The sequence below is a fragment of the Natator depressus genome, chromosome 19, assembly GCF_965152275.1.
Source record: "Natator depressus isolate rNatDep1 chromosome 19, rNatDep2.hap1, whole genome shotgun sequence".
Taxonomy (NCBI): domain Eukaryota; kingdom Metazoa; phylum Chordata; order Testudines; family Cheloniidae; genus Natator; species Natator depressus.
The window spans coordinates 9,263,101-9,290,415 of NC_134252.1; the positions used below are offsets into that span (position 1 = coordinate 9,263,101).

At 42.7% G+C, this 27,315-nt stretch overlaps 2 protein-coding genes across 6 annotated transcripts in view; one reads left to right on the top strand and one right to left on the bottom strand.

The window, feature by feature from the left end:
* MTFR1L (mitochondrial fission regulator 1 like) lies at nucleotides 1-24,621 on the top strand. 3 transcript variants are annotated; one of them, XR_012635791.1, is made up of 8 exons: nucleotides 7-188; nucleotides 3,662-3,797; nucleotides 4,632-4,736; nucleotides 5,515-5,624; nucleotides 6,674-6,885; nucleotides 11,330-11,639; nucleotides 16,134-16,332; nucleotides 17,999-18,133. XR_012635791.1 is itself a non-coding variant. In XM_074934558.1 (7 exons), the coding sequence occupies exons 2-7, from the start codon at nucleotides 3,708-3,710 to the stop codon at nucleotides 18,102-18,104; spliced, it is 915 nt and encodes a 304-aa protein (XP_074790659.1). In that variant the 5' UTR covers nucleotides 1-188; nucleotides 3,662-3,707; the 3' UTR covers nucleotides 18,105-24,621. The 3 variants fall into 3 exon arrangements, 2 of the variants coding, with proteins under 2 accessions (XP_074790659.1, XP_074790657.1); XM_074934558.1 differs by lacking the exon at nucleotides 16,134-16,332 and having other exon boundaries at nucleotides 1-188; nucleotides 4,650-4,736; nucleotides 17,999-24,621; XM_074934556.1 differs by lacking the exon at nucleotides 16,134-16,332 and having other exon boundaries at nucleotides 5-188; nucleotides 17,999-24,617.
* AUNIP (aurora kinase A and ninein interacting protein) overlaps nucleotides 21,170-27,315 on the bottom strand; it is a 13,390-nt gene continuing 7,244 nt past the window's right edge. For 2 of the 3 annotated variants that reach the window (XM_074934552.1, XM_074934553.1), the window contains exons 2-4: nucleotides 25,027-25,132; nucleotides 24,444-24,597; nucleotides 21,170-22,513 (exon numbers count right to left, since the gene is read on the bottom strand). In XM_074934552.1, the coding sequence (XP_074790653.1) occupies nucleotides 21,456-22,513; nucleotides 24,444-24,597; nucleotides 25,027-25,119 (1,305 nt within the window). In that variant the 5' untranslated portion in view covers nucleotides 25,120-25,132 and the 3' untranslated portion in view covers nucleotides 21,170-21,455. Of the gene's footprint in view, nucleotides 22,514-24,443; nucleotides 24,598-25,026; nucleotides 25,158-27,315 lie in introns of all 3 variants that reach the window. The other variant, XM_074934551.1, reaches the window with a different exon arrangement.

The window sequence follows — 27,315 nt, forward strand, 5'->3', positions numbered from 1 at the left end:
AGTATGTCGTGACAGCTGCCTCAGTCGGTTATCGCCTTCTACTTCCGGGTCAGGGCCTGATGGCTGACCGGAAGCGGAGGTGAGACGGGAGGAAGAGGAGGCGGTGCCGGTACCGGCGGGTTCCTCCGTGGAGGGAATTTCAGGGGGAGGGGTGACTGCGGTGGAGGTGCAGGAGTGGTCTGCGGCAGGTAAGGCGCGCGGGGGGGGGAGTCGGGGGTGATTGCGAGGGGAGGGGGCGCGCAGGGCGGGGGAGTCGGGGGCCGTTGGGAGGGGGCGAGGGGGGCGCGCAGGGCGGGGGAGTCGGGGGCCATTGGGAGGGGGCGAGGGGGGCGCGCAGGGCGGGGGAGTCGGGGGCCGTTGGGAGGGGGCGAGGGGGGCGCGCAGGGCGGGGGAGTCGGGGGCCGTTGGGAGGGGGCGCGGGGAGGGGGCGCGCAGGGCGGGGGAGTCGGGGGGCCGTTGGGAGGGGGCGAGGGGGGCGCGCAGGGCGGGGGAGTCGGGGTTATGTAGGAAGCGGGAGGTGTTTCCCTCTCAGGTATTGCCTCTGCCACTCTGGGTTTATCTGTAAAGTGGGTGAGAGACTGAGAGTCCCAGGCCTGGACTGGGGGAGAGGAGGGTGTGAATACAGGACCTCGCTAACAGCACCCCCAGCTTGATCATTCTGCAAACCTTTCCTTCTCTAGTGCTGCCCTTGCTGGGTTTTAAACAGCAGGGAGGTCTCCTCGGAAGCAGGTCACTGTCTCTCTCTCTCTCTCACACACACATTTTACATATGGGGAAGCTGAGGCACTGCGAGGTGAAGCCGATAATCAGCAGTAACGGTTGACAAGCCAGGAATAGAACAGAGGCTCCTGCTCTAACCACTAGGCCACATTCCCTCCCAGAACCGGGACTAGAATCCAGGAGTCCTGGCTCCTGATCTGACACTGAACCACTTCATCACACTACCTCCCGAGTTCATCTTGCCCAGTCTTTTTTAGTTGGAATTAAAGCTGCAACACTAATAGTCTCCAATTCTCTCCCTAACACAACAGGCAACTGGAGCATGCATGTCTAATTTTCATATCGCTTCCTTAGGGGCCCGAACAGTAAAATGCACTGTGTCATCATCATTAAATGTTTTTTTTAAATGAGTACTATTAAAATAAAACTCCCCACTCAAACCAAAAAGGTCCCTAGCCCCACTTGGGACAAGGCTAGGAAAACAGATGAGCCTGGCTTTCTCTAATGGGCATATTGAGTTTCTTGTATTTTCCACTGCATGCATCCGATGAAGTGAGCTGTAGCTCAGGAAAGCTTATGCTCAAAGAAATTTGTTAGTCTCTGAGGTGCCACAAGTCCTCCCTTTCTTGTATCACTGTAACTCAAGAGTGAAGCTTGAGTGGTTTGTCTCTTGAAACATGGGAGGTTTCTCATCAATAGTGGAAGCAGCTGAGCTTATCCTGGAGCAATAGATGTCAATCTCCATACTAAGAAAAGGAGTACTTGTGGCACCTTAGAGACTAACCAGTTTATTTGAGCATGAGCTTTCGTGAGCTACAGCTCACTTCATCGGATGAAGTGAGCTGTAGCTCACGAAAGCTCATGCTCAAATAAACTGGTTAGTCTCTAAGGTGCCACAAGTACTCCTTTTCTTTTTTCTTTTTACGAATACAGACTAACACGGCTGTTACTCTGAAATCTCCATACTGCAGTTGTTGTCAATTCCTCTTTGGCTTCTCCCCCATTGATTACGCTGTGGGCTCCTGGGTACACCAATGTTTGTACTCTTGTGTAAATAACATGAGCCAGGGGACAGCTAATGGTGGTTCTGTGCATGCTGCAGGCTGAAGAGTACTTTGGCAGTGCCCCTCTCTGTCATGCATAGTTATTTTTGGTTGACTGAGCTGTGATACTGTTAGCATATGTCACTTAGCTGACCTTGGCTCAGTATGGAGGAGGGCTGTCATGTCTTGTTTTCTCTACATGGCTGATGTTTATTTGTCCTTTGCCACACTTGTTGCTCTTGAGCCACCAATTTTGTGGTAGTCACTGCTGAAAAAAGGTGGTGATTTTATCACAGCAAACCTGAGGTGAACTTGTATTTGTATATGAAGGCACCTGGATGCTATGGTGACTGCAGATCTCATTAGAGACAGTTGCTTGCTTCATGAAGTTCTCCATGTAATTCATATAGTACTAATGTTACTGCAAGGGATGAAAGTGGACTATGGCAAATTAACCCTCTCCCATGAGAAATCAAGGAGAGGAAATGAGCCGGGGGGGAAAAATTCCTTTCAGACAACTAACTGCTAAATCTCGAGAGGCCTGCTTATGTTAGGGAGACATGCCATTTTAAATGCCTTTTTTGGCTTCTCTTTGGATCTTGGCAGTCAGAGCAGCAGCTTCTTGCTGCTGACCTTTGTCAGCATGAGACTTTCCCGTTGTTTCGCTGGCGCTTGTTAAAACACCCGAGGCATGTTGAAAATAAGGAGCTTAAAGGGACACCATCAGCTGAAAGGTAGTCAACTTCAAAACCCTGAGTTAGATGTATTTCCAAGTATACACCTACCCCTGAGGGGGCCCCCCCCCAGCCAATCTCTACGGGTTTTTAATCACATTTTACTAGTTTTAAATACCCTTCTCTCTGTTGTGTGAGAGATTTCCCCCCCCCCCCAACTCCCATCCGGAACTAACCAGGGAACAAAAATCCTGTTAAAGGTACAAAGTTGACAAAACAGGAACCCCCCGCCCCAAACCTAATTATTGTCCTCTGTGCCCATCAGTAGAGGATTCTCTTTCATGGGTCTCAAGCATCCTCAAGGCCAGATGGAACCGCCAAAGCTTAATGTTTTTGGATGGTGTCGTACCCTCCCTCCCCCTTCCCTCTGGTTCCCCTACCAGTAAGTGGAATGTTCTGATCCTGTGCTGGGAGTTGTACAGTGTTCAACTGTCTGCAACTGGCAGTTCCTTGTCACTACTAGGAGGTGAGGAGCTCCCCTCTAACTGCTCCTGTGGGTTGGGGGTGTGTGTGTGATTTTTCTGCCTTTGTTCTTTCCACCTTCCTGGGGAGTGTGAGTTTAGATGTGAGAGGCCTGTCTTTACAAAACCTTGCTAAACACATTTCCTGTCCCCTTTATCTGCCTGAAAACCTGCCTTGTTGGTACCTACCTCTAAGGAGCTCAAATAAGAGATGCCTCAACTTACCCACCTATCCTTATTTGGGAGGCAAGTGCCATGGCTAAGAGGGAGAAACTGCCAGTCACCATGGTAACTTCATGGCAGAGCTAAGAGTAGAACCCAGGAGTCCTAGCATCCAGTCTGGCTCTTGAACCATGTGATCACACACTCTCCTTAGTTCATTTTGTACAGTATTTCTCAGCTGGGATTAAAACTGCTTTTTGAGGAAGGCTGCCTGGTTACCTCTATTCAAGGTCCAGAAGTACTGTGAGTTCAGAAAGACAGCATCCCACTTGATATTCACCTCAGCTGTTAGGGTGGCAGAATTCCTTGGCCTTAGGGGCCTATCTTAAAACCACTGCATGCCCAAAAAAAGGGCCATGTTAACTACCCTTCTGATAAACGTAGGGCTCTTTGTAAAGTTGACTTAGATATTAATGTTAAATACACAAATGCAGAACTTGTCCATATCTAGGCTCATTGTGGGGTGTTGTTTTTTTTTTAGTGAGAAAATCTGTGTTTTTCAAGGTGAAATAATATGAAGCTGCCTTATGTTTCTTGGCACTGCAATTTTCATCTCTGATTTAATTGATCATCCAGTTTGGGAACCTTTTCTACAGCCTGAGATGGAAACAGAATCAGTAAGTACAATATTTCTTTGAAAAATACTTAATTATGCAGAGCCAGGGGATCCCAAAACTCATTCTGCAGAACACATCATGAGAGAGACCGTCTCATTTGTCATCTCTCTTCCCAGTACCTCAACCTTTATTGCTTCTTTAAGAGCTGCAAGAATGGACTGTCACTTCCTATACTCACTATCTATTGGGTTTTATTATATATAAAATTTAGCTATTCTGTTTGAATTGTGAGATTACAAATCCATTAAGGAACTTCTTGGTATACCATAAATCAAGCGTTGCTTTGGCTTTCAAATCTATATTATAGGAATTGGTGCATTTAGAGCCTGGTGACTCAATTTATTATTTAATATACAGGTAAACAATTTAAAACCAGCACTATCGGGTAGCTTAGGTCCAAAATACATACTTTGGGTGTCTTAAAACATTTTTGTATCAACCAACTATTAATAGAGGTTTTTGCATGAATTGAAAAATAATAAACTTATTTGGATTTAAACATTTACCTCCAGAGTTTTCCAAAGTCTAGAAGATGACTATAAACAGACATGAAACTGACTAAGGAGGTGATTTTCAAAGGCACAAATACCAGTTAGGCACCTCACTTTCTTTCATTGGCTTTTATGGTTTTGTAGAAAGAAGATCCTAATTTGAAAATAAATATTGGTACTTGCTGGTACTCTTGTTAACTTTTTATTCTTTTAAAAATGGCTAAAAGAGGTGCCGTAGGTTTGAATTTAGTTTATATGGTGGCTCTTGACACTTTCAGAAATAGCCTTTTTAAAATCTATTCTTTATTTTTTGAAATATATTATAAAATGTCTTGATTCTCAGACTATCCCAATTTGGCAGAACAAACCCTGTGGCTCATCACGTAGTGTTGTCAGGAGGATTGGGACAAACCTTCCTTTAAAACCCTGTCCTAGAGCATCTTTTGAGGTAAGGGAATGCATGAGAGATTCTGGAAATATATACAGGACTCTGCAGTTCTTTAGCAACAGAAATAATTCTGATTTGCCATTCCTTCCCATAGCAAAGTAAAGTATTTTTGAAATTGGAAATACACCACATGCGGTCAATAGGGTTGTATAAATTACCAGCTTTAACAATTTTAACTCTTCCTAGTTTTGTAAATCCCTGAAATGATCAGTGGCAATCTGGGAACAACACGTTCTATACAAACATGCCTACAATCGGGAAGGAGCGTGAGCTAATGATTAGAGGGGACTGAGTCCAAACTTTTGGATCCTATTCCCAGCTGAGCCACTAACTGAGTGTGTGACCTTGGGCAAGTCACTTAACCTCTCTGTGCCTCTGTTTCCCAAACCATAACATGAGGCTCATGATACATGCCTACTTCATTGGGTGTTTGAGAGTTAGCTCAATAATGGTATTGCTTTGTAGCTGAAAAGTGGCGTTCGTGTGGATGCCAATTTTTTTCCTTTTTTGGCTGCATTTCAGGCAATAGTGAGTACATTTTTGCAGGTTCATTTTCCAGTTTTATGATACATATCAAAAAAGCTAAGAGGACAGTTTCATAAACCAGTACATGAAATGCTGGGTGTGTTTATCTGAATCCATCTACGCTGGCTTTGTACAGCAAAGGCTCAGCTATGAATCTGATGCAGAGAAGGCTTCATCATCTTTAAATTGTACCAAACACATTAAACAGAACAAAACCATTATGTTTATTATAATGTCACTATGTTCTTCCTAGGTTCTACCAAACATTTCAGATCTGTATCTAAACGATGGACCTCCAGTCCCCACTCTGGCAGATATTGCATGGATAGCAGCAGATGAAGGAGAAACCTATGCTAGAGTCAGGTATTTTTTACTTTCTTTCTCTCCGCATATCTTTCCGTTCTTCCATTCTTCCTGGGTGTTTTATGAAAGATAAAACAGTAACTGATCAAATGCTCAAAATTTCTCGTCACTTAGGCATCTGACCAGAACAACTCATTGATTTATTTTTTTTCTTTGAAAATTATTCCACAGAGAGGAGGGGATGAGAAATTTTGGCCAAGGACACTAGGGCAAACTCTTACAGAAAGTGCCAGGGGATACTTAACGTTCAGCTAGAGTGGCTGGGCTCTTCGCTTTTAAGATCGTAACTGAAAGACCTCCACCTAGTAAACTACATGGTGCTCAGGGTATCTATTTCAGAAGGATGAAGGGCTGTCATATCCATTCTGGGATTCACACCTAGTGGTCCGGGGAGTCCACTTCTATCCATTTCACTTTTTGAAGTTCTAGGGAAGGCCACATTAATATTAATGTCTTGTGAAAAATGTAGGCCTTTTGCAGTTTGAGAAACTGTGTAATGGGGACAGGTGACGCCCCCATTTGCATACACTATCAAATGCCACTCCATTGTACAGAAATGTAAACCAGCCAGAAGAGAGGAATATAGAATCATAGAATATTAGGGCTGGAAGGGACCTCAGGAGATCATCTAGTCCAACCCCCTGCTCAAAGCAGGGCCAATTCCCAATTTTTGTCCCAGATCCCTAAATGGCCCCCTCAAGGATAGAACTCACAACCCTGGGTTTAGCAGGCCAATGCTCAAACCACTGAGCTATCCATCTTCCTCCTGGTTAAGGCTCTAGACTGAAAGTTCGGAGGCTTGCATTTTTTGTTCCTGCATCTGCCACAGACTTCCTGTGTTGGGCAGCAGTTTTTGTGTAGTTTCTGTGCCTCATTTTCCTCCTCTATAGAACAAGGATAATATCTACCTGCCACGAGTATCCTGATGTATTGCTTGTAAAATGCTTTGTAGTTCTTGGGTGGAAGGCTGTAGAAATACAAAACATTATTGCTTGAGTGGGGTCTGTTCCATTTGTGTGATTGATGGGCTTTTGTGCTGTTCTTCTTAGGAGTGACACTCGCCCATTAAAGCACAAGTGGAAGCCCAGCCCATTCTTTGTTATACAGCGAAATGCTTCAGTCCCCAACTTGAGAAAGCAGGAAGAGAAGCTGCTGGTCTTGAAGAAACCTGGTTTACCGGCCCTCAGTCGGACGACGGAGCTTCAAGATGAGCTGAGTCACCTGCGGAGTCAAATAGCTAAAATTGTAGCTGCAGATCCAGGTAGGAACATAACAGTCCTTCTTTTCTAACAATAAAAGGCTTGAGACAGTAAACCGTGATGATTCCACGATAAAAAGCAGTGAGTACTGGTCAGATACTTTATCAAAACATTGCCAGTATTCTGGCTTTTTGCATACAGATGCAAGACAATAGATATTTTGTCGTCTTTGGACCCCTATCTCTAGAATGTGACTTAGCGATCTAATACAATATATATGTTTGTAGTGGTATGCATAGCCAAAGCTGTCCAAGCAGCTCATTGTTACAACTACAGCTGAGTGGAGCATCGTAGGAGTTTGACTAGTGGGGAGATGACAACCATGCTGATCCTGTTGCTTCCTAAGAGCTGGCAGTGAATTAAATGGAATACAACCATTTCCAGCATCCATGTCGTGGAACATGAATGACACAAACGGCTAGAGTTGTATTCAGCCATTGTGAATTCTACATGTTCTTCCTTCCCCTTGTTTGTGCAGTGTCCTCTATGATGTCAGTAGAACGAATGGTACTGTTTGTATGTATTGGCATTTGTTTAATACGTTTAATATTTACAGGGGAGGGATAGTTCAGTGGTTTGAGCATTGGCCTGCTAAACCCAGGGTTGTGAGTTCAATCCTTGAGGGGGTCATTTAGGGATCGGGGGCAAAAATTGGGGATTGGTCCTGCTTTGAGCAGGGGGTTGGACTAGATGGCCTCCTGAGGTCCCTTCCAACCCTGATATTCTATGATTCTAATTAGTACTACCAAAATCAACTGTAACTGTACTGGAGAGAGAGAGGTAGAGGGTGTTTTAGTTTCCAGACTGAGCGACTTCCATTGAATGAAAATGTTGGGGATTTAGTCTTGTCATTCTTGCCCCCAGGCCTGTTGTTGATGTTTAAAAAGGGTTGTTTTCCTCTTTCTTTGGGAGTGTGATGTAAATGTTCTGGTTTTTCGTGACCAGAGATGAGTACTAATTGTTCTCGGGCCAGTTAAGCTTTTTGAGAAGAGGCCATCTGGAGTTCACAGATTATAAAGCCAGAAGGGATCATTGTGATCATCTAGTCTGACCATGTGCACAACATCATCTTGAATTAATTCTAGTTGGTTGACTGCTGCCTGTCATAAACACACTGATTTTAGTTGTGTTTTAAGCTAAAAAAATGCAAGTAAATTTAATGTGAAAGGGGAAATTCCATCCTTCAGTTTGCTCTTATGGTCTAGCTTCCGCTGGGTGGCTCTGGAAATAAACAGGATGCTATTTTTGGTGAAACCCCGAAGTACACAGTGGCATCACATGCTTGTTCGTACTGCTGACCAGAGTCTCAGAGCCGTGCAAGACCAGAAGTACCCTTGAGGCCTTGTCAATCTTACAACTTTAAAACCTTTTAAAAGTAGCAACTTGGCACATTCCTGGAACTTGAACCTTCTCCAAAACAGCTTCTCTTGTAGGAAGCTGCATCTGTTATTCGTGTGCAGTGTACTTGAACTGTTGTACAACCAAGGTACAAAGGCAGTGGTTATAATTTGGCTTTCTGACAATGACATAAAAGGGGGGAAATTGTAACTTTGTTACGGCAAAAAATGCGAAAGCCTTTTCCATTTTTAAATAAAATGCAGTGAGCTTTGAGCAGGGGGTTGGACTAGATGACCTCTTGAGGTCCCTTCCAACCCTGAGATTCTGATTCTATGATGTCATGACACTATCTTAAATACTGCTGTTTGTCATGGGAAATTGTGTAAGTGAAATATCCTTTATTCTGCAATTAAATATAGTTTTGCTTGTTTTGTTTTTTTAATTTAAAACCCAGGGCACTCTTCCCTACTCGACTACAGAACCAAATCTAATACTTCAGGGAGAAGGAGACAGTTGAGTAGGGTGACCCTTTTATGAAAAATACCTTATCCTAGGATCTGTCCAAAGTCATGGCTGTGACGAACTTACAACCTTATAAACAATATAAGCAATTGCTTATAGTTAGTCCTGTTACAAGGGGAGACACTTACTCATTACATCCTCAGACGATACTGGATTTAGTTTGAATGTTGGCCTCTGCATTTCAGACATGAATCTTATGTATTCGGTTCAGCCCATTTTAACTTATTTTATCCATCTTTAATATATGAGATGCCCACGTGAAATATATAGGATGTTTTTGTCTAGATCACAATTAATTTTTAAATGAGATGCGGTACAAAGTTGGCCATCTAGTGTATCTATAATCCACTCAGGACAGAATTTGGCCACAAGTTCATGGGTCACAGTTACATGCACAGAATGCTTAGGGGAGAGCTTGTGTGAGATTGTTTTTTTCAGATGTGGAAACTGAGGCAGAGAGGTTCTCTGGGACAAGACTACACCAGATGAGAGTGAAAAAGCTGCCTTTAGAATGTCAGATTCTTGATTCCCAGGCTTGTATTCTAAGCAGTGGACATGCTGCCTCAAAAGTAACTGAAGGCAGAATTTGACCCTTAAAATGTCAGCGTACACTACCTCTTAATCAGCTATTGGTACCTTTCATTCTCCTTAAGCCGTACGGCGTCAGGAACAGCTTTAGCGCTTCCAAGTTCAGTAGTAAAATGGGGGTTTAATAATAGAATAGTTATGGCTCTTGCTCAAACAACATGAGCCTTGTCTCATCCCCACCCTCTCCCTATGCCAGGTGATAGTATATTTTTGTGTAACTGCCTACCCTGGTCCAGTCGTCATTTTCCAAAGTGATTCACTCAATGATTTCATGCATGTAGGAAGTGTTCTTGCTGGTTATTTTGCTAGGAAACTAGAGTATTTTCCATGCCTTTGGATAGGGCATGGTGCATTCTTTCTTAGAGGCAGACACACTCTGACATGGGTGTGATACTATATCACAGAAGATTAAGAATTTTTCCAAACTCTTCCAAGATACTTTGTGGTCATATTTAGGTTGCATATGTAGAACAATAATAACTTTTTTTCCTGATCTCTGGCGCATTTGTACTCTTAGAAAAAGACAAAGCACAGACGAAGGGGGAAAGGCATTAGCTGATCTGTATGGAAAACAATCCGTAATTTAACACAGAATGTACTGTGCAGAGGTCAGGTAGTTTAAGGGAAGTACATCTGCATCTTGTCTATTAAACCATAAGGTATCACAGAACATATACACTAAAAGGCTGAAAGAACTCTCCAGGGGTGGGGGAGACCGTGAAAGTGAAGCATGTCCCCTCTTTGGAAAGACTGTTACCCTCATTCTTCCTCCTCCATGTAAGATTCAAGGGGAGCAATCTAATTAGAAACACAGACTGGAGAAAATGTCTTGAGAGCAAGATGTCGGATCAGTCAACTAAACTGTTCAACTCCCCTTAATTAGAGGAAGATGATGACTGTGAGCGAATCAGAGGTCTACATGGGAAACACTGATCATGTGTTTCTCCCTCCCTGCTCCTTCCCTGGCAATGTGACCAGGTTTGTCAGCTCGCTTATAAGGGCTTTTTGCAAAATCTACAGCATATTTTGATTTCAGTACTTTGGAATTAAATTGAGAAGATAGTTGCAGCCAAGTAATCTGGTAATCCAAGTGCTAACTACCGTTCTCAATCTCCTTTTGGAGGTGTTGGTGGAAAGTAATAGGTACTGTGCAACTGGCTTTATCTACATCAACAAAATGACTCTGGTCGCTGGAAACTGAAAGCGAGTCTGGGTAGTTCTGTAAGCTCCTTTCTGACATAGAAAAGGCCCTTCTAGAAGATGCGTGTACTCTAAATAAATTAGGGAAAAATCCAAGATCCCAAAAGGCATTTACATCAGAGTCAATATTTAAAATGCAGGAGTGCCTAGTTCCCAGTCCTGTGTTCGTACTGTCATGTGTAGAAATGCCTGAGATCCATGTGTAATGGTTTTCTGAACAAAATGGAAAGGAACGACTTGGTAGAGGCATTGTGTAAGGGGGACAGCCCTGGTTAAAGGCCTGGGATGGTGCTGTAGGAGGAAGACCCTGGATTGGAAGAGGAAGAATGGCCTTCTGCTTAAGGAATTCGAGCGGGACCCAGGAGACCTTTGTTCTGTTCCCAGATTTCACAGATGTTTTGTTTGTCCTTAACTATGTAACTTAATCTCTGTGCCTGGGTGTCGCACCTGTAAAATGGGAATAATGCTTCCCTGGCTCCCAGGGGGCTTGTGAAGATAAAGTCCATCTTTGCGAGATGCATGGTAATATAGTGATGGAGGCTGTATGTGGACCCAGATTTGTGGATAGAAGCATGGTATAAGAGGCAGTGGGGATGAGCGCCATAAGGGAGGGGCGGGAGGGCTGTAGGAAGCAGTGGGCATGTGGAGGGTAAAAGGGAAAGCCCTGGGCCATGTTTGTTTTTGCATCACTTGCGGGAGGTTGGCCAAGATCTGAGCTTGATTTATATTTTACTGCTTAGAAAAATAAGGTGGTTTGGCACTAGTTTACGTATCCACGTTTATTGTTTTCTTTTTCAGCTTCCGCTTCATTAACGCCAGATTTATTATCTCCAGGAAGTTCAAATGTATCTTCTCCCTTACCTTGTTTTGGATCCTCATTCCAATCTACAACTTCCTTTGTCATTAGTGATATCACAGAGGAGGCAGAATTAGAAATTCCGGAGCTTCCATCAGTTTCCGTGCTTTGTTCTGCAACCTCTGAATGTTGTAAACCAGAACCAAAGGATGCTGACGAGGAAGATTCTGTCTCTCTTTCGAAGGCCAGCAGTTTTGCAGACATGATGGGCATCCTTAAAGACATTCATAGGATGAAACAGAACAAAGATTTGTAAGTCTCTCCTGAACCTCTTTTATTTTCTGCATGAATGTTCCTGTCCTTTTTTTTGTTTGTTTTTTGTTTTTGTTTTTGTTTCAAAGCATTGTAGACGCACGGAATATTGTGTTTATCTGCTGGTCTTTCGTGCTATAATCATGCTTTACAAGGAAATATTTGTTGTACATTAGAACTGCTGCTATTTCTAGATCTGTTTTATTTGCCTCCAAAATGATTCCCTTTGAGCCGAGCCAAGCCTTTGAATTTAAGGGTAGAAAACACTGGAGAGAGGGGGGAAGTAGTGCAAGTCTGCTAGCGCGCTGCTTGACAACTCTGCTTCGACCCATCCACGCCAAAAATCATCTTGCTTTTTTTATTGTTTAACAAAATGTGTGGGGAGAGGAGACCTCCATGCTGTGACTCTTCATGTGTGAAGCCCTCTGAGACGCTGCCTTACTATTGTCAGATATCTGCACACCCCTCACCTCTAAGCTCTGTGTGCGTTCCATGCAATGTCTGATTAGGCAAACCGCCCACCTCATGCCTTTTTCCTCATAAGTGCTGTCCTGAAAGCAGATTTATCGTACTGTTGTCTTGTAACCTGGGAACGCCAAGTCATTGACATGCTTACCTATGCATTGTCGGGGACAGGACCCTCCCAATGAAGAAATACCTTCTCTAATATCTCAGCTGGCCTTTGTACTGTCCTTGTTTCACATGACAACATGGAATTAGACTAACGAAGCTCAGCCCTTTCACCAGCGCACCCCAAAATCCATGTGGCCACTTCTATGGTATTGTGGGGAGCCCTATTCAATATCAGAATAAAGAACATTTTGAATCATCATTATGCTCCTTATGAATGTTATGCCTAATCCAATTAAAGAGAGAGTGTCTGGCACCAAACAAAAGTATACCAAAAAATAAAACACTGAAATATACTCTGTACAGCTCAGCCTGCACCTGAAGTATCATTGCTCTCAAATTTTCCAAAGAAATATTATTCAGAAAGTGGAAATATATCCCTCCTCCATTATAATTCTTGTCATTAATCTTTCTGGAGGCTGGAGTAGGAGTCAAACTTAAATGAATTTCTCCCGCTCATGAATACACACTGGATATGTATCCTCTTTTGAATTGCAGATTGAAGTTTTTTCCTGCCCGTCCAAAGGAGCTTTTTTTTGGCATCCTTTGCAATTTTGATTTATCACAGTCAAAGGAGATGTAATTTTCAAAAAAAAAAAGGTACTTGTCGTTTTGCAGGATTTAGCAGAGTTGCATCAATTTCCGTTGTCAGGCATTAGGTAATTTCGTCTGCGATGTCGTATTTGGGAAATGTGAATCGTCTTCTTTTGCTGATAGAAAGCCAGACTTTCTTCAGAATGTTAAATTTGAACCCCCATCAGAAATGGGCTAAAACGTAGCTAAAGTGCCTACAAGCATTTGTTACACTTGTGCGACACAATATTTAACCCTAACTGCGTAAATTCATTTTCAAATACATAAAGTAAACTTCCCCTGGAGGCTCCCCTCTTGGGTGAGGGGAAATTGCCAAACACCTGGGGCATATTGGGCCTGGGAATTGTGTACTGTGCAGAACAACGGTGATTAGGGAAAGACCTGCAATAATAATTTTTTTCAGCTGGGAGATTCAGGAAGCTCATTCCATGTGTCAGAAGCTGCAGAGAAGGCGGCTCTCACACCAGCATTCCCAGGTTCATTGGGAAGGTGCTCGATGAATAGGGATTGGTGCGGAGGCATTTCACAAGGGCTTTGAGGGCGACCTGGAGCAAGTTCGTGGAGAGTTTTAGGAACAAGCATGGTGACTTTCTTAGGCTTATTCTTAAAATGACTCGAACTAGTGGATGCACTCGGTTGAGCAGCTTGGTTAGCGTGAGAATGCAGGTCGCAGTATTATCCCCATGTCTATTCAGTCATCTTGTGTACGCTCCTGCATGGATTAGATATGGAGCGCTGCTAGCCCAGTGCCTTCAACAGATGTAGCTGAAGTCCTCCTAAAGCCTTGTCATGGATGGGGTCGGGGCCTTATGGTACAAGTGCTCATATTTTGACTTTATGCCTCCCTGGCCAAAATGCGTAGGGATAACTAATGATGAATGAAAAGGACGGCTCGTGGAATGTTTACATCTTGTTCCTGAACCAGCCGAATAGGAGAAGGAAATAACATGAGCTATGGCTCAGACACAAGGAAAAGATTGCCACTGGGGTGAATATTGGGCTGGAGGGTAGGGGGGAGAGAATGTCAGACACGACCTCTCCCTAGGATCAGCAGGAACAGAGCACGGCCACTGAGAACAGTCTAGGTGAAACTGTGCCTGTCTGTGACCCGAGGATTTGAAGGCAACTGCAGACTTTAACTCTTCCAGCAAATATACACCCCCATTGTGCAGGGAGGGCTCCATTGTGAACCCTCAGGGCATTTCAGATGCTGTGCCGGACAAGTCCTTTAACTTTTTAAGATTTGATGATGTTGACATATATGCGGCTGGTCATGCAGATAGTTCTATACAAGGTGTGTGTTTGACTTTCAGGGTAGCACCCTCATCTGTCCCAGTCATTCTGTTTCCCCAAATGAGATGGAATTGCATGATTCCCCAGGAAGTCAGTATACAGACACCTGAGCAGTAGGTGAGTCTCAGTCCCCAGGATTAGGCTCTTGTAGGTGGGGGGAAGGTAGTCTGAGCCATGGGAATGGTAACACACAGCTATGCAGAACTGAGGGTGGCATAGAGAGAAGAGCCCCAATTTTCTTGCTGCTTATTTATCAGCAGTTCCCATTGACTTCACTGGAAGTCGTTCAGATGCAGGAGCAAGAGAATGGGACCAGTATAATTTTAGGGACTGCGGGTGGTATGCATACACTGCTACGATCGTGCTGCTGTAGCACCATAACATAGACCCTTCCTGTGTCGACGGAAGGGGATTTTCTGTCGATGTAGTTAATCCACCTCTCCTAGAGGTGGTAACTAGGTCAGAAGAATTCTTCCACCCAGCTAGCTGCCTCTACTCTGGGGTAGATTGAGTTCATCATGCCACAACATTCTTCAAAGCCCTGAGCAACTTAACTAGATGGATCTAATTTTTAATTGTAGACCAGGCATGTATCTGATGGTTTATGCCTTTATCCAAAGAAGGGGCTAGTCCTTCTCCAGGTACCTATGTTCCAATGGCCTTATTCCGTGAAGGGGAGCTATTACCAGTAACTATTAGCACAGATGTCTGTAAAGTAGAATGCAAATGTCTTGTATGAGGATATCTAACAAATTCTATCCCACTGGGACTGGACGGGCAGAGAGCCCTGCTTTTCTGTTCAGCCAAGGCCCGTTTCCCACAGGGAATAACTGCTCACCTGATTAACAGGAGAAGCTGAATCACATTGTATGCAAATTTATTTTAGTCTATTTCTGATAGCTCTTTTTTTTTTTCCTGATTAAATTGGTGTTCAGAATAAATGGCCCAGATCCTAGGCAAATACTGTGGTAGCAATAACATGAATTGCCATGTCTCCAGTGGATTTACCGAAAGATAACGGCATTCATTTGTGGAAAGGTTGTGGTGATGTGTTTTCCCTAATGCTTCCTCTTACGCTGTATGACCAAATCTATAACCATAGGCTTCACACCATATATTGCTTCCTATTGCCTTGCCTCCAATGTACAGTACAAGCACTTGGAGATGAGGGTTACAATATCTGAATGAGAGCCGTGAATAATGTATTCCTTGTGACTTAGCAATTAACTGGTGAACAATTGTCTTTGTTTGACCAGCACAAATTGACGATTGTCCTACACGCCGGCCTCATACCATGGTGACGTGCCATATATCTGATGAAAGTTGGTTGGGACTCCCTAATATGCTGTGGGGGTGAGCAGCTTGTACCTCCCTGACCAGCTGAATACAACACTTAGTTATTGTGTGCCTGGAAAGCAACAGGACCCTAGAAGCCTGGATTTCTTGTGGTGAATTGCTGGGCTTTTGCTGTGTCTTATCCTGCTGACATCAGTTCCGTATTTCACATAAAATGTTTAGTGAACAAAAACAAGTGAATGTGAAAAGATCTAGTGGGGTTATTCTTAGAACATCTGTTATTTCACAGCTGATGTACATTAATGAGTTGTGAAATATCCTTGCTATAGCCACCTATAGTAAATGATCTCAGTCAGCTTAGAACTGATTATAGAGTCCTTGATCTCCTTGAGGTTATTGTGGTGATTATACAGACATCCCAGCAGGTGTAGAAGCAGCATCATGGGTGTCTGACTTAGAAGAATCATGAGGGAGCATGAACTGAAGTTGTTTTCAAGCGGCAGCCTCCCTGGGGTCTGTCCCTCATCTGACCAGTTTCCCGAACTCCGATGGTACCAGAGCCAGCAGTATAAAGTGAATGTGTAAAAAGGGAGTTAAATGACCATTTTAATTTTTGTGGGTGGAGATGCCATTTACACCTAACGATGATTAAATCAATGCTTCTCTGATGCTCCTGTTTAGGAACTGGTGTTAAAACCCACAGCCTGGAAACTTCAGGAATGAGTATGAGACACATTTGCATGTTTCCACCATTAAAATCAGAATAGAGCCCTTTTAATAGCTGATGCCCTTTGGAAAGGAATGGTCTGTGTAGTGTTCCAGCTGATCCGTTCATTCGGTGTGTGGTTAAAAACATTTAGCGTGAGGATCTGCTTTGAATGTGAGTACGTTTTTATAAGTACTGATGGTGGGACTGATCTAATTCAGGTGTAATTGTGCATTAATTTGTCCATGATTACTTCCCTGGTTGTTGTTGTTCTTCGGTGAGAATTTCTAAAGAATCAAGATGCTGATATTTAATTGCAGTGCTGCTTGATGTTGGTTGAAGATACCCCCTCCGCTGCTAGTTGCCGGGTGTCAGTTTTCTACAATAGCTGCTGGTCATGCGCTGTTGCTGGAGGCTTGTTCTCTCCCTCTCATAGATTTCCCCCACACCGCTTTTAGCTACCCATGGTGGGGATGAGCTTCTTCCTTGTGATCAGTACAACTTCAGTCTTTATTGCTGCAGTCTCGCTTTGCCTCTTCCTGCATCTGCTCTTGGCTTCTCTCCTATACCCATTGCCCTTTGGAAGCAGTTTATTGGAACGCTGGATGATTTTGGATTCTCTTAAGCTTCCCCAGGTGGGATTCTTTAAAGCTTCCCCAGCTTCAGTAGTTCTTTCTCCCTGTCTCTGCACTCGTATCAGAGGGGATCCTGATTCTGGTGAAATCAGTGGGGTGTTTCTATCTACCGTCATGATTTAAAAGCTGAAGTTAAACTACATATTACAATTGTGGGCTAAGGCCTTGCCCCTGGGGTTACTTGTGAACTTCTTAAATTTAATCACTTGGTCTAGTAAAAGCCTTCAGTGCAAATTCAAGATTAAGTGGCTGCAGGTGTTTAAAACAAATACAGCAAACCGTAATTTATTTTTTGCTTTCATCTAGTTAAAAATAATAGGCTCTTTTAGAGGCTTTTAAAAGATTTCAGAACTCATGGAATGTTTTCCAGCCTATAAGAAATTTTTTACTTTAAAATATTAAACTCTGAAATCAGTGGCTGTCATCATGGGATCCTTATTTTCAAGTATCATGAATGACCCAATATAATTCATACCTTTTTGGTTTCTTGTGAAGTAGGCTCCCTTATTGTAAAGTAAACTGATCACTAGGGCTCATAAAACGCAGGACCCACTGCTTACCTGTCATGCAAGACTGTTGTTGGATTATGTGAGAAAAGGGGAGGTAAAGCAGAAGAATCCTGTTTTTATTGTACAAAGACATGCAAGTGAGCAGTGTACCCATTTCACAATTAACATCATCATAGATAATTAGTTCTACTATTTCAGTTCAAAGTAATGTCTTTTGGTTTTAATAAAGAAGGGGGGCAGCCTGCACACAGCTTGTATTTTGCACATTTCTTCTGACCTGTTAACACTTCAGAGTTAAAATTTGGGGGTGGGGGAATGAAATGTAGACTGAGATTTTCTACACCACTAGGGGCATTTAGACCGCACAATTTCCCCTTGAAATTAATGGGAACTCTCTACATTTCCTAGGCAGCTTGCAAAATCTCAGCCTTAATGTACTATTCGCTTTGTCTTCTATTCAGGTTTTGCACTTTACCCAACTGTGACAGACTGTCAGTGTTCCCAGTGCTGCAGTGAGATGCTTAAATAAAAAGGGGGTTTCAGAGATGCACCATTTTCTCATAATTTGGTTTATAAAACAATTTTTTTTAAACAAAATCCTAAAGCTTGGGCCTAGCAGAGACAGTGTCCTCTGCAGACTTTGGAGAATCTCTACCCAAATTGCTGTTAATACGTTAATTTTGTATCCTCCATCAGGAACCGAACTTTACTGAAGGAGGAAGACCCTGCTGTTCTTATATCAGAAGTGTTAAGAAGAAAATTTGCTCTAAAGGATGAAGATGTAACCATGAAAGAAAACTGACATTACACTTCCATTTAAATCTGTAAGCAAGTGTATCGTGCTCCTAAGATTTTTCTCCACAGTAGCTGCCTTCCTCAGGATAAAACTTTTTTGCCTCTTTACTAATTAGAAATGATTTCTGCGCTGGAAACTTATTCAAGAAAGAAACTATGGATTTGCAGTGTTTTCCACGTCTCTAAATATATAAAAACTTTTTAAGAAAAAGGAAATTGTTTTCCACATATATTTTGAAGCATTGCTGGTAACAGATTCTTCTACAGAGTGATGCTAAATGAAGTTATCTTCCTATCTGTGTTTTCCCCAAGGTGACTTTAACTTGAATCATTAATTTGACTCATGATGGTCTTGTTGCAATATGACTAGCTACTAATTTATAATATAAATGGACATAAAGCATCTAATTCTTTCTCTGTTCAGGGAAAGTCTGGTGCAAAGCCATCAATGAAACTAAATTGCTTCTTCCTTCTAGGCTGTCAGTTTTTAGGAAGTTCTTACTGTAGCGAGGGTGGTTTAAGAGCTTACATTATTTTCTCAAAAAAGGATTCCATTCCCTAAAGTTTCTTCCAGTTACTTTCCTGTCCCATTTGGGATGGGAGACATTAAAGTGAATGATCAGTCCATTTAACCAAGCTCAGTTTGCTAGACTGGTGAGTGACTTTCAAATAGTACAAACTATTTGAAAGATCAAAATATCCCAAGTCACATTACGTGACACTTATATCCTGCCCTAAGGTAACTTGTCAAGAATTCCATGTGTTTCATTAAAATGATCTTTTTATTAACTTTATTAAAATTCAGTAAGGATTTCGTCCAGTTAATGTGACTTAAAGTTTATATACTGAATCATCAAAGCTAGGAGTTGAGTCCTATAGGAAACCATGTGGGGAAAAGGAAAGGAGAGAGTTAAATCAAAGTCACTGGTTGAAGTGTCATTCTGCGCTAACGTCTCTCAGCTGTATTCAAGGTAGATGATGATTCTTTTATATAAATGGATCCCTATACTTAGTTCTCCAATGATATTTGCAGGTTTCCTCAATAGTCAACAGCTGTGCTGGGTTTTTTTGGAGGACTGGTTCTGTCTGTCTGCTTGTACTGGTATCTGAAACGTTGCTCGTAGCAGAGTATTGGTGTTTTGGGCTGTTTCTGCTGCAGCAGAGGGCATGAATCACCATGCTGCATGTTGCCTCAACTTGACATCCGTCTGTCAGCAATCACTGGGTCCTGTGGCTCCCTCTTCCTAGTCTCTCCTGTGTTGCTTTCTTGTGAAGTCACTCTACTGTCCTTCCAACTCAGCAGAGAACTGAAAATTCAATGCATGCCTATTTAAAATATTGTGTGTCAGGAATGGGGTGAGTGAGCAGCTCCCACACCATAATTCCCACAATATTTGTGCTGCAGGAAACTATACACAACATTGTCATTCTGCCTGAAACACACCACACACAGTTGGTATCTAACCCCATTAGTTCCTACTTATCACCACTTCTGAAGGATGGGAGAGTGTAACTGGGGGGCCTGGCTGGCACATATTTTAGTCCTTGGTGTGGAATAATATTCCAACGGTCCATTGCACAATTCTACACACACACGCAATCCTCTGCTGAGTCAATAGGGAAGATTAGCCATGTTTTCCCAAAATGCATCTGTATCTACACAGCTGTGGCCATACTGTATTGTCAGAGGAAAACATGGGAGCCTAGTCCCACATAATAGGGACAATATGGGGTCAGCTAATGCAGATGATTGCACTTTTGTGTGATCTTCCTGCCCTATACTATCATGCTGCCTCTGAATGGGGTGAATTGGCCTCTCTCCCCCAACAGGTACAAATGTACCTAAGCCAGATTCTTCCCTACACTGGTGGTGTGACCAGTGTGGGAAAACCTCACTTCAAGTCCAGATTCGCTCCTGCAGCCAGTAACTGGCTTAGAGAGGGAGGAAGCTTGCTCTGTTAGAACCAGCAAGAAAAGTCACACTGTGACTTCCTTGCTATCCCTCCTTACTGTGGCAGTTGTGGGGCCCTGCAAATTGTGAAGCCAGTTCTGGCGATAGTGGTAATCTCAAGGTTTCTATTTTAAAATAAGTAAACCTGCCACTGCACTCTTGCTTTATTTAAGCACTCTGGTGGCAATCACAATTAGTACTGAACGTCTAGGATCCCACCCCGTACACAGCTACAAACTTTGGCTTGCAAGGTCTAAAATGCCTGTTATGTACATCTCTTCCTTCTCCACACCAGCTGCCTTTGGTGGGGATGGTACAACTACAGTTTCTGATGATGATCTTTGATTTTTCTATTGAGCAAAGTAGCTTAATCCTACTAATTTAATGAAGGGGCATGTATAGCTGACAACTGTGCCCCTTAAGAAGCATTATAGCGTGCATACTCCCTTTAAGTCAAAATATTGTTCTGTTGCTATAGTAACAATTACCATACAGCAGACCATGGGGTCCATCTAGTCAAGTAACCAGTACCACATGCTTCAAAGGAAGTTGCTTGCAACTTTGATCCAGTGCTCATAACACTGGTCAATTAGGGGTTGTTTTGTCTGCTGATGCAAGAGGCTCTGTGTCCTTTACAAACTTGTTTTTAAATATTCTCAGGGCTGTTCTTAGCTATATACATGTCCAGTCCATTTTTGACTCTTTCTTGACCTTAGTGACATCCTCTACCAGTGAATTCCACAAGCTAAGTGTGTTTGTTATGATTAAACACTTGACTGGGCAGCTGAACCTAAATTTGGGGGGCAGATAATCCACCTGTAGATGTGTTGTGAGACACTAGACTACACAGTGTGGAGCCTCAGGCTTGCGGACTCTGAGACATATTGCAATATTCAGATCTTACAAGATGAGTGGCAATGTTTTAAATCAATGGCAAGGTGTCTCTTTTCCCTTGAATGAGTAACAGGTCCTTATTCTTCAAATGTGGGATTGAAGTACCCTTCATGCTTCCTTTTATATAGCACCACCACTAACCAGAGCCTTGCCAAACATGCAAATTGATGGTGTCACACAATGTTTGACAACATGGTCCCTATGAGCAGGGCACAGGTAGGAGCAGATGTGGAAACTTGATTACAACCCATCTTGCTATAAAATTATCACTTTATTTGCACATGTATAATCTCTTTTTAATCAAAGACAATTCTGCATGCAGCATAAATAGCCTGTGTGTGTGGGTCTATACCACTGATAGCCAAAGGCCGTATATGCAAGGTGTACACTTACACAGTCCTTGTATTTTAAAGAAAGTGATGCACTGTGGAGGCTTCAGAGGAATTTTCACATACATTAAAAAATGTCAATTTTTCAGCAGCCCATTGTATTCAGAAAAAAATTACTACTGAATCAATGTTTGATAATTCTATTTCCTTCTGAATCCTCTGTGAATAGCAAATCATAGCATGACTCAGGCTCACATAAATTAATGGCTGTAGTAGCTAAAGGAGTCCTGTCCAATGCCCCTGAAGAATAAACTTTAAAGCAATCCACAGAGGGTGGGCTAGGCACCCTCTGGACAAAATTGGTTTTGTCCTGTAGATACTTTTTCTGCAAAGGAGATCTGACACTCTCATAGAAGCGCTGGTGAGAAATGACTCTGTATCCCTCTGAATCCTGGGTAAACAACTGTGTGGTAGAACTACTCTTACTATCCCCCTGCTCTTCTGCTGAACCAGCCATATTGTGAGAGTTTCTTGTCCAAAAGTCAGCAAAATTTTGACTACTGTCTCTCAAAAGCTCTGTTTTAGCTGTTCGCCCCTGGGAGAGAGGACAATTGGTCTGCTGGCCTTCGTTACCCTTGGGAGCAGGACTTATATTCTCAACCTCTGAGAAATCCATGAAAGAAATTCCACAAGGGGGCAGGTTTTTGCATCTCCTCCTACCTTGCTTCATCAGGTGTTTAGGTTTGAGACCCACTCTAGTTATCCCCCTCTTGGAGCACAAATGGGCCTCTTTCTCACCTATCCAATAACTCTCGCTCTTGCTTGAAATTATCCCATTTGCTACAGAAACACTTCCAGTGAATGAGTCAGCTGAATTCCTGTGAGCTAGAACCCTATTGCCTTCTGAATCCTGGGTGAAGTTTATGGAGAGAGAGTCTTCTGTCTCACCAGCAGAGGTCCTTGCAATGGCTGTGCACTCACTCCTGCTGTTAGCCTGTGCTTGTGGGAAGGTATAATTCACCAGGGGAATGCTCAAGCCTTGTGTGTTTTGTTCAAGCAGCTGGCTACACTCCTGAATGTTGTCCTCCTGAGGGCTCAAGGTTGGTGCCTGGACTTCCTCTAACTTAGCAGCTCCCAAGTTCTTCATAGAAGAGGCAGCCAAGAAATCAGAGCCTTTTCCTAGGTGTGTTTTATTTGACATAAGAGGATATGGCTTTAAGTTTTCTTCATCATCCTTTTCACCTGGAAAAAACAATGTATTTGAATAAGACAACACAACTGATATGCAAGCTTTTCAAACTCAAGATTAGCGACCACACAATTATGCCTCTCCCATAATTCTACACTGTGCCCTACCCCTCCTTTAACTAATTTGGACATGACCAGACTCTCCCCTTTCACAACATCCTAATAGCTCTACCTCCTTGTAGAAATTAGTGAGAGGGCTGGTCCAATATGTGAAGCAAGAAGAGGACAGTCAAGCAAGTTCTGCCTCCCATGAGGGAGAAGTGAAGTGACATCTGAGCAGTTCCAAGCTCCCCTTGGTGCTCTGTCTCTTCCTCAGGCCTCCCTCCCACGAAGAGTCAAATTCCAACTTGAGTAAAGCCATTCCACCTACCTTAAGTTCCCCTTACACTTTCAATAGGATGTGCCATTTAACAGTTATGTAATGCCTCTGCTTTCCACACCTAAGGTGGCTGCAGTGATTTTGATGACACTGTATATTTGTGAAGTGCTTTACCAATGAATAGTGCAATAGAAATTAAGATTTAATAAATCTTCCTCTGATACAAAGTGGTGTGATTAACTACTGGAAGATGCTCCACTTTTCGAAATTAGTGATGCACAAGGAATGTGGAAAACTGAACTGTAAAATTTTCCAGACACCTCATCATCTCTTCGAAGGGAGGAAAGAAACAACAGAATAAGTCTTCTGCTTTTGAAACCATTCGAAATAGTGTAATTTCTAAATCCTACCTCAAGATTCTAGCTTTTTCTCAATTTCAGAATAAAGAGTTAATATTTACACAGCAATAGAAAACTGTGTAGAAATTACTGCAGGGAAGTCTCTAAATCTTGCCATCGGAATCTATACTGAATGGAAAGGATAGTGACCTTCATGCAGTAAATCCACAGGGAGCAGGAAACAGCACAAAGCATAAGCAGAGGCTGAATGGCACTACGACAAGCCCGGCCCACTAGAGACAAATAAAAATCAGACTCACTCAGAGTAGTTTGTGCATGTGTTTAAACAAATATCACGCAAGATTACTAGGCTCAGCTCCCCACAGGCCACTGCTGTGCTCGCTCCAACAGCCAGAGCACACAAATGTAAAAAGCACTTTTCATCATAAACTGAGCCATGGCTTAGCTCGCAATCAGCATTTCTGAGCTGAAATACCATGTTAGATAAAATTCAACGACACTAGATGGACCCAGTTGACTAAACCAATTAGAGATGTGTCCACAGTATGAGTACACTCCTTCCCCTACCATTTCCTCTCAGCTTCAAGACTTCAGGGTTAACATGCTATCCTTCCCAATAAAGGTCCTGATCCTGTAGCCCTTCCACAGCACAATGCTCCTGTTTAAATCAATGGGAGTTTTGCACAAACAGTGAATTGTAGCATCAGTTCCAAATTTATAAAAACACACGGGATAAATTTGGCACCTAATTCTTTTAGGTTAATCCCAGCCTTTAACATTAGTAGGGAATACAATCTGGCAAACGTGGGAATGGATCTGAATGGTCTTTGTTCATTTTGGGTCAGATTTACCCATCCCATGCTATTTAGCCTCTAATCTACTTTAGGCTACCTGACAGAAGCAATGCTGGAAAGTGTCCAGACTCCTAACTGCACACCAGTAAAGGCATTCTCTGTCTCTGCCCATGCAAAATGCCTTAAAATGAGACTAGGTTGTTTTTCTGTCCTGTCAGGAAAATATATATATATGTATGCACAGAGATTTGGTCAATCTTTCGAGCGTACTCAGAGGAGGAAGACTCCCCAGCCAGCAAGCCATAATTTTTAGCCAGGTTCTGTGAATATTAACCTGATCCTGAATAAGTAACATATAATGTAGCATGATATAATGTTTCACTGTAACTTCGCCATATTAAAAAGTTGTGTGTGTTCGCGTGTGTGAGCGCGCAAAAATTGCTCTACAGTACCTGTTGGTTGAATGCTGAAGAACGAAGAGATGGTAGTTTGCCTGGTGTGTGGCTGAGAAAGTCTTGTCTGAGTAAAATTAACTGAAATGTGACTATTACAGTTCCTCTCAAGAAGTGGATTTGGCGTGTTTGAAGTTGGCTTGGATACAAGAGTCTGGGTGGGGAGAGAAGTGCTAGAGTGAATTTAACTTGTTAACAGTGACATAACTCCCCTCTCCTTGTTATTCCCTTTATCTCCTTTCGTCTACAGTTGTACCACACTGCTTGAACAACCCTCTTCCCCAATAAGCCACATTCCTACCTCTTCACCTTTTTTCCTTGCTTCTTTGCACTGCTAGTCTCTGTTAGGATACTCCCCACTGCCACGTCTGAGACAATTCAGTGATGGCTCATTTTAAAAAAAGGAGAGGTAAAAATACTCTAAGCTGCTTCTTCTGCCAATCTCTTGTTCCCATGCTATATCATCCCCTCATGTGAGCCCTCTAACTTGGACTGTAAACTCCTGAGGGCAGAGAACATTGTGTACTAGGTTTGTAAAGAGCTGTACAAAGCTATGACATCACAAACAGTACAGATTTATTACCTGTATTTTGCGCTTCTTTAACTTTGCAGTGTCCAGCCAGATGCCACAAGTCTCGAACTGCTCCGCAGTGCTTCTTTTTCTTACACATTTCATGGCTGATCCTTTTCTGTATACAAATAATGAGGGACCTGCTGCAGCGTGAAATAAGAAGGCAGGCTAGAGCATCACCAGCAGTGTTCTTGTATATACTCTGTGCGAGGACAGGAACAATTTCCAGTGCAGTAGTGGGAGAGTGGGCAACAGCAATACGAAACTGACTCACTGTGACACCTTGGGCAAGTTATTTCATCCTTTGCACCCCATTTAGCAAGGGATAATTTGGTAACTGCTTGGAAAGCCCTTTGAGATCTACTGTATAAGTGCCAAATAATAATTATTTTGATGATGTGCTTTGTAACTGGCTGCTCCTAAAAACTCTTGCTGCTTCTCTTTCACACAGTTCTTAGCACAGCTGGATTTATAATTGCTGGAAACACTTGAGGCTATGGCTTCACTGCAGAATTAATAGGAGTTATCTACACTGGAGTTAGCCTAGCTTCAGTGAGACCTGCCACATGGTGGGTATGTACATATTGCAATAACTGGGATGTACCCAAGCTAGCTTTCATCTAGCTAGCTCAAGTCCCAGAGCAGCAAAACCATGGCAGCACTAACTGTACAAACTTTGCCCAGAAACCTGGGTAGTTACTTTGGGGGGGGCTAGTCCACACTGAAGCTTATACTGCTTTTGCTTCACTGTTCCAGGACCCAAACTACCTAGCTCGGGTATGTCTGCTCAAGCTGCAATCACACACCATGGCTGCAATCTAAACATATCCTGTGAAGTAGCACAGAAGCTGCATGTCTATACTGGTGCTGCATGCACTGTTGTGTTTTAAACAGGGCTACGGTGAATGGTCAATAGCTGATCTGCAGGGAGGAGATGAGACAAGGGCCTATGGCCCAGTGCAGTGCGAGAGAAAGGGGCATAGGGAGGCCAATAAGGCTCCATCAGCAGCTCTTTAATGACCTGAAAATCAAAAAGGAATCCTACAAAAAGTGGAAACATGGACAAATTGCCACGGTGGCGTACAAAAAAACAGCACAAGCATGTAGGGACAAAATCAGAAAGACTAAGGCACGAAAGGAGTTACACATGCCAGGGGACATAAAACCCAGTAAGAAGAGATTCTTTAAACATATTAGGAGAAAGATGAAGGAAAGTGTAGGTCCTCAACTTAGTGGGAAAGGAGCGCAAATAACTGATGACATCAAGAAGGCTGAGGTATTTAATGCCTATTTTGCTTCAGTCTTCACTGGAAAGGTTAAGGGTGAGCAGATACTCAACACAATATTAACAACAAGGGGGAAGGAGCATAAGCCAAAATAGGGAAAGAACAGGTTAAAGAATATTTATATAAAGTTATATGTATTCAAGTTGACAAGGCCTGCTGAAATTCATCCTTTGGTTCTTAATAAACTAGATGAAGCAATCTGAGAACCATTAGCAATTATCTTGAGAACTCATGGAGGATAGTTAAGGTCCTAGAAGACTGAAGAAGGGCAAACATAGTACCTTATCTTTAAAAAGGGGAACAAAGAGGACCCAGGGAATTATAGTCCAGTCAGCCTAACTTCGATACCTGGAAAGATGCTAGAACAAATTATTGAACAATCAATTTGTAAGTACCTAGAGGATAACAGTTATAAAGACTAGACAGCATGACTTTGTCAAGTTTACTAGCCTAGTGGATGGGGGGGGGGAGAAGCTGTAGAGGGGATATATCTTGATTTTAATAAGGTTTTTGACACAATTTCACATGACATTTTGATAAGCAAACTAGGGAAATGCCGTCTATATGTAATTATTATAAGGTGGGTGCACAACTGGTTGAAAGACCACATGCAGCATGGTTTTCCATGGTTCACTGTCAAACTGGGAGGACATATCTCGTGGGATCCCTAAGGGGTCAGTCCTGGGTCTAATAATATTCAAGATTTTCATTAACAACTTAGAAAATGAACTGGAGAGCATGCTTATAAATTCTGGAGATGACATCAAGCTGGGAGATGTTGCAAGCACTTTGGCGGACAGGATTAGAATTCAAAAGGACCTTAAATTAGAGAAGTGATTGAATTCAACAAGATGAAATTCAATAGAGATAAGTGCAATGTATTTTATGTAGAAAGGAAAAAATCAAATAAAAGACCAGGGTGGTAGTACTGCTGAAAAGGATCTGGAGGTTACATGGAAGATATCTGCGGTAACTATCCCACTCTATTCAGCACTGGGTAGGCCACAGCTGGAGT

What these genes read in the sequence shown, in the direction of transcription:
- MTFR1L (XM_074934556.1), top strand. Translation starts at nt 3,708, where the DNA reads ATGTTTCTTGGCACTGCAATTTTCATCTCTGATTTAATTGATCATCCA. An exon ending in GAAACCTATGCTAGAGTCAG is followed by an intron (nt 5,625 to 6,673) that starts GTATTTTTTACT and finishes TGTTCTTCTTAG; the next exon opens with GAGTGACACTCGCCCATTAA. An exon ending in ATGAAACAGAACAAAGATTT is followed by an intron (nt 11,640 to 17,998) that starts GTAAGTCTCTCC and finishes ATCCTCCATCAG; the next exon opens with GAACCGAACTTTACTGAAGG.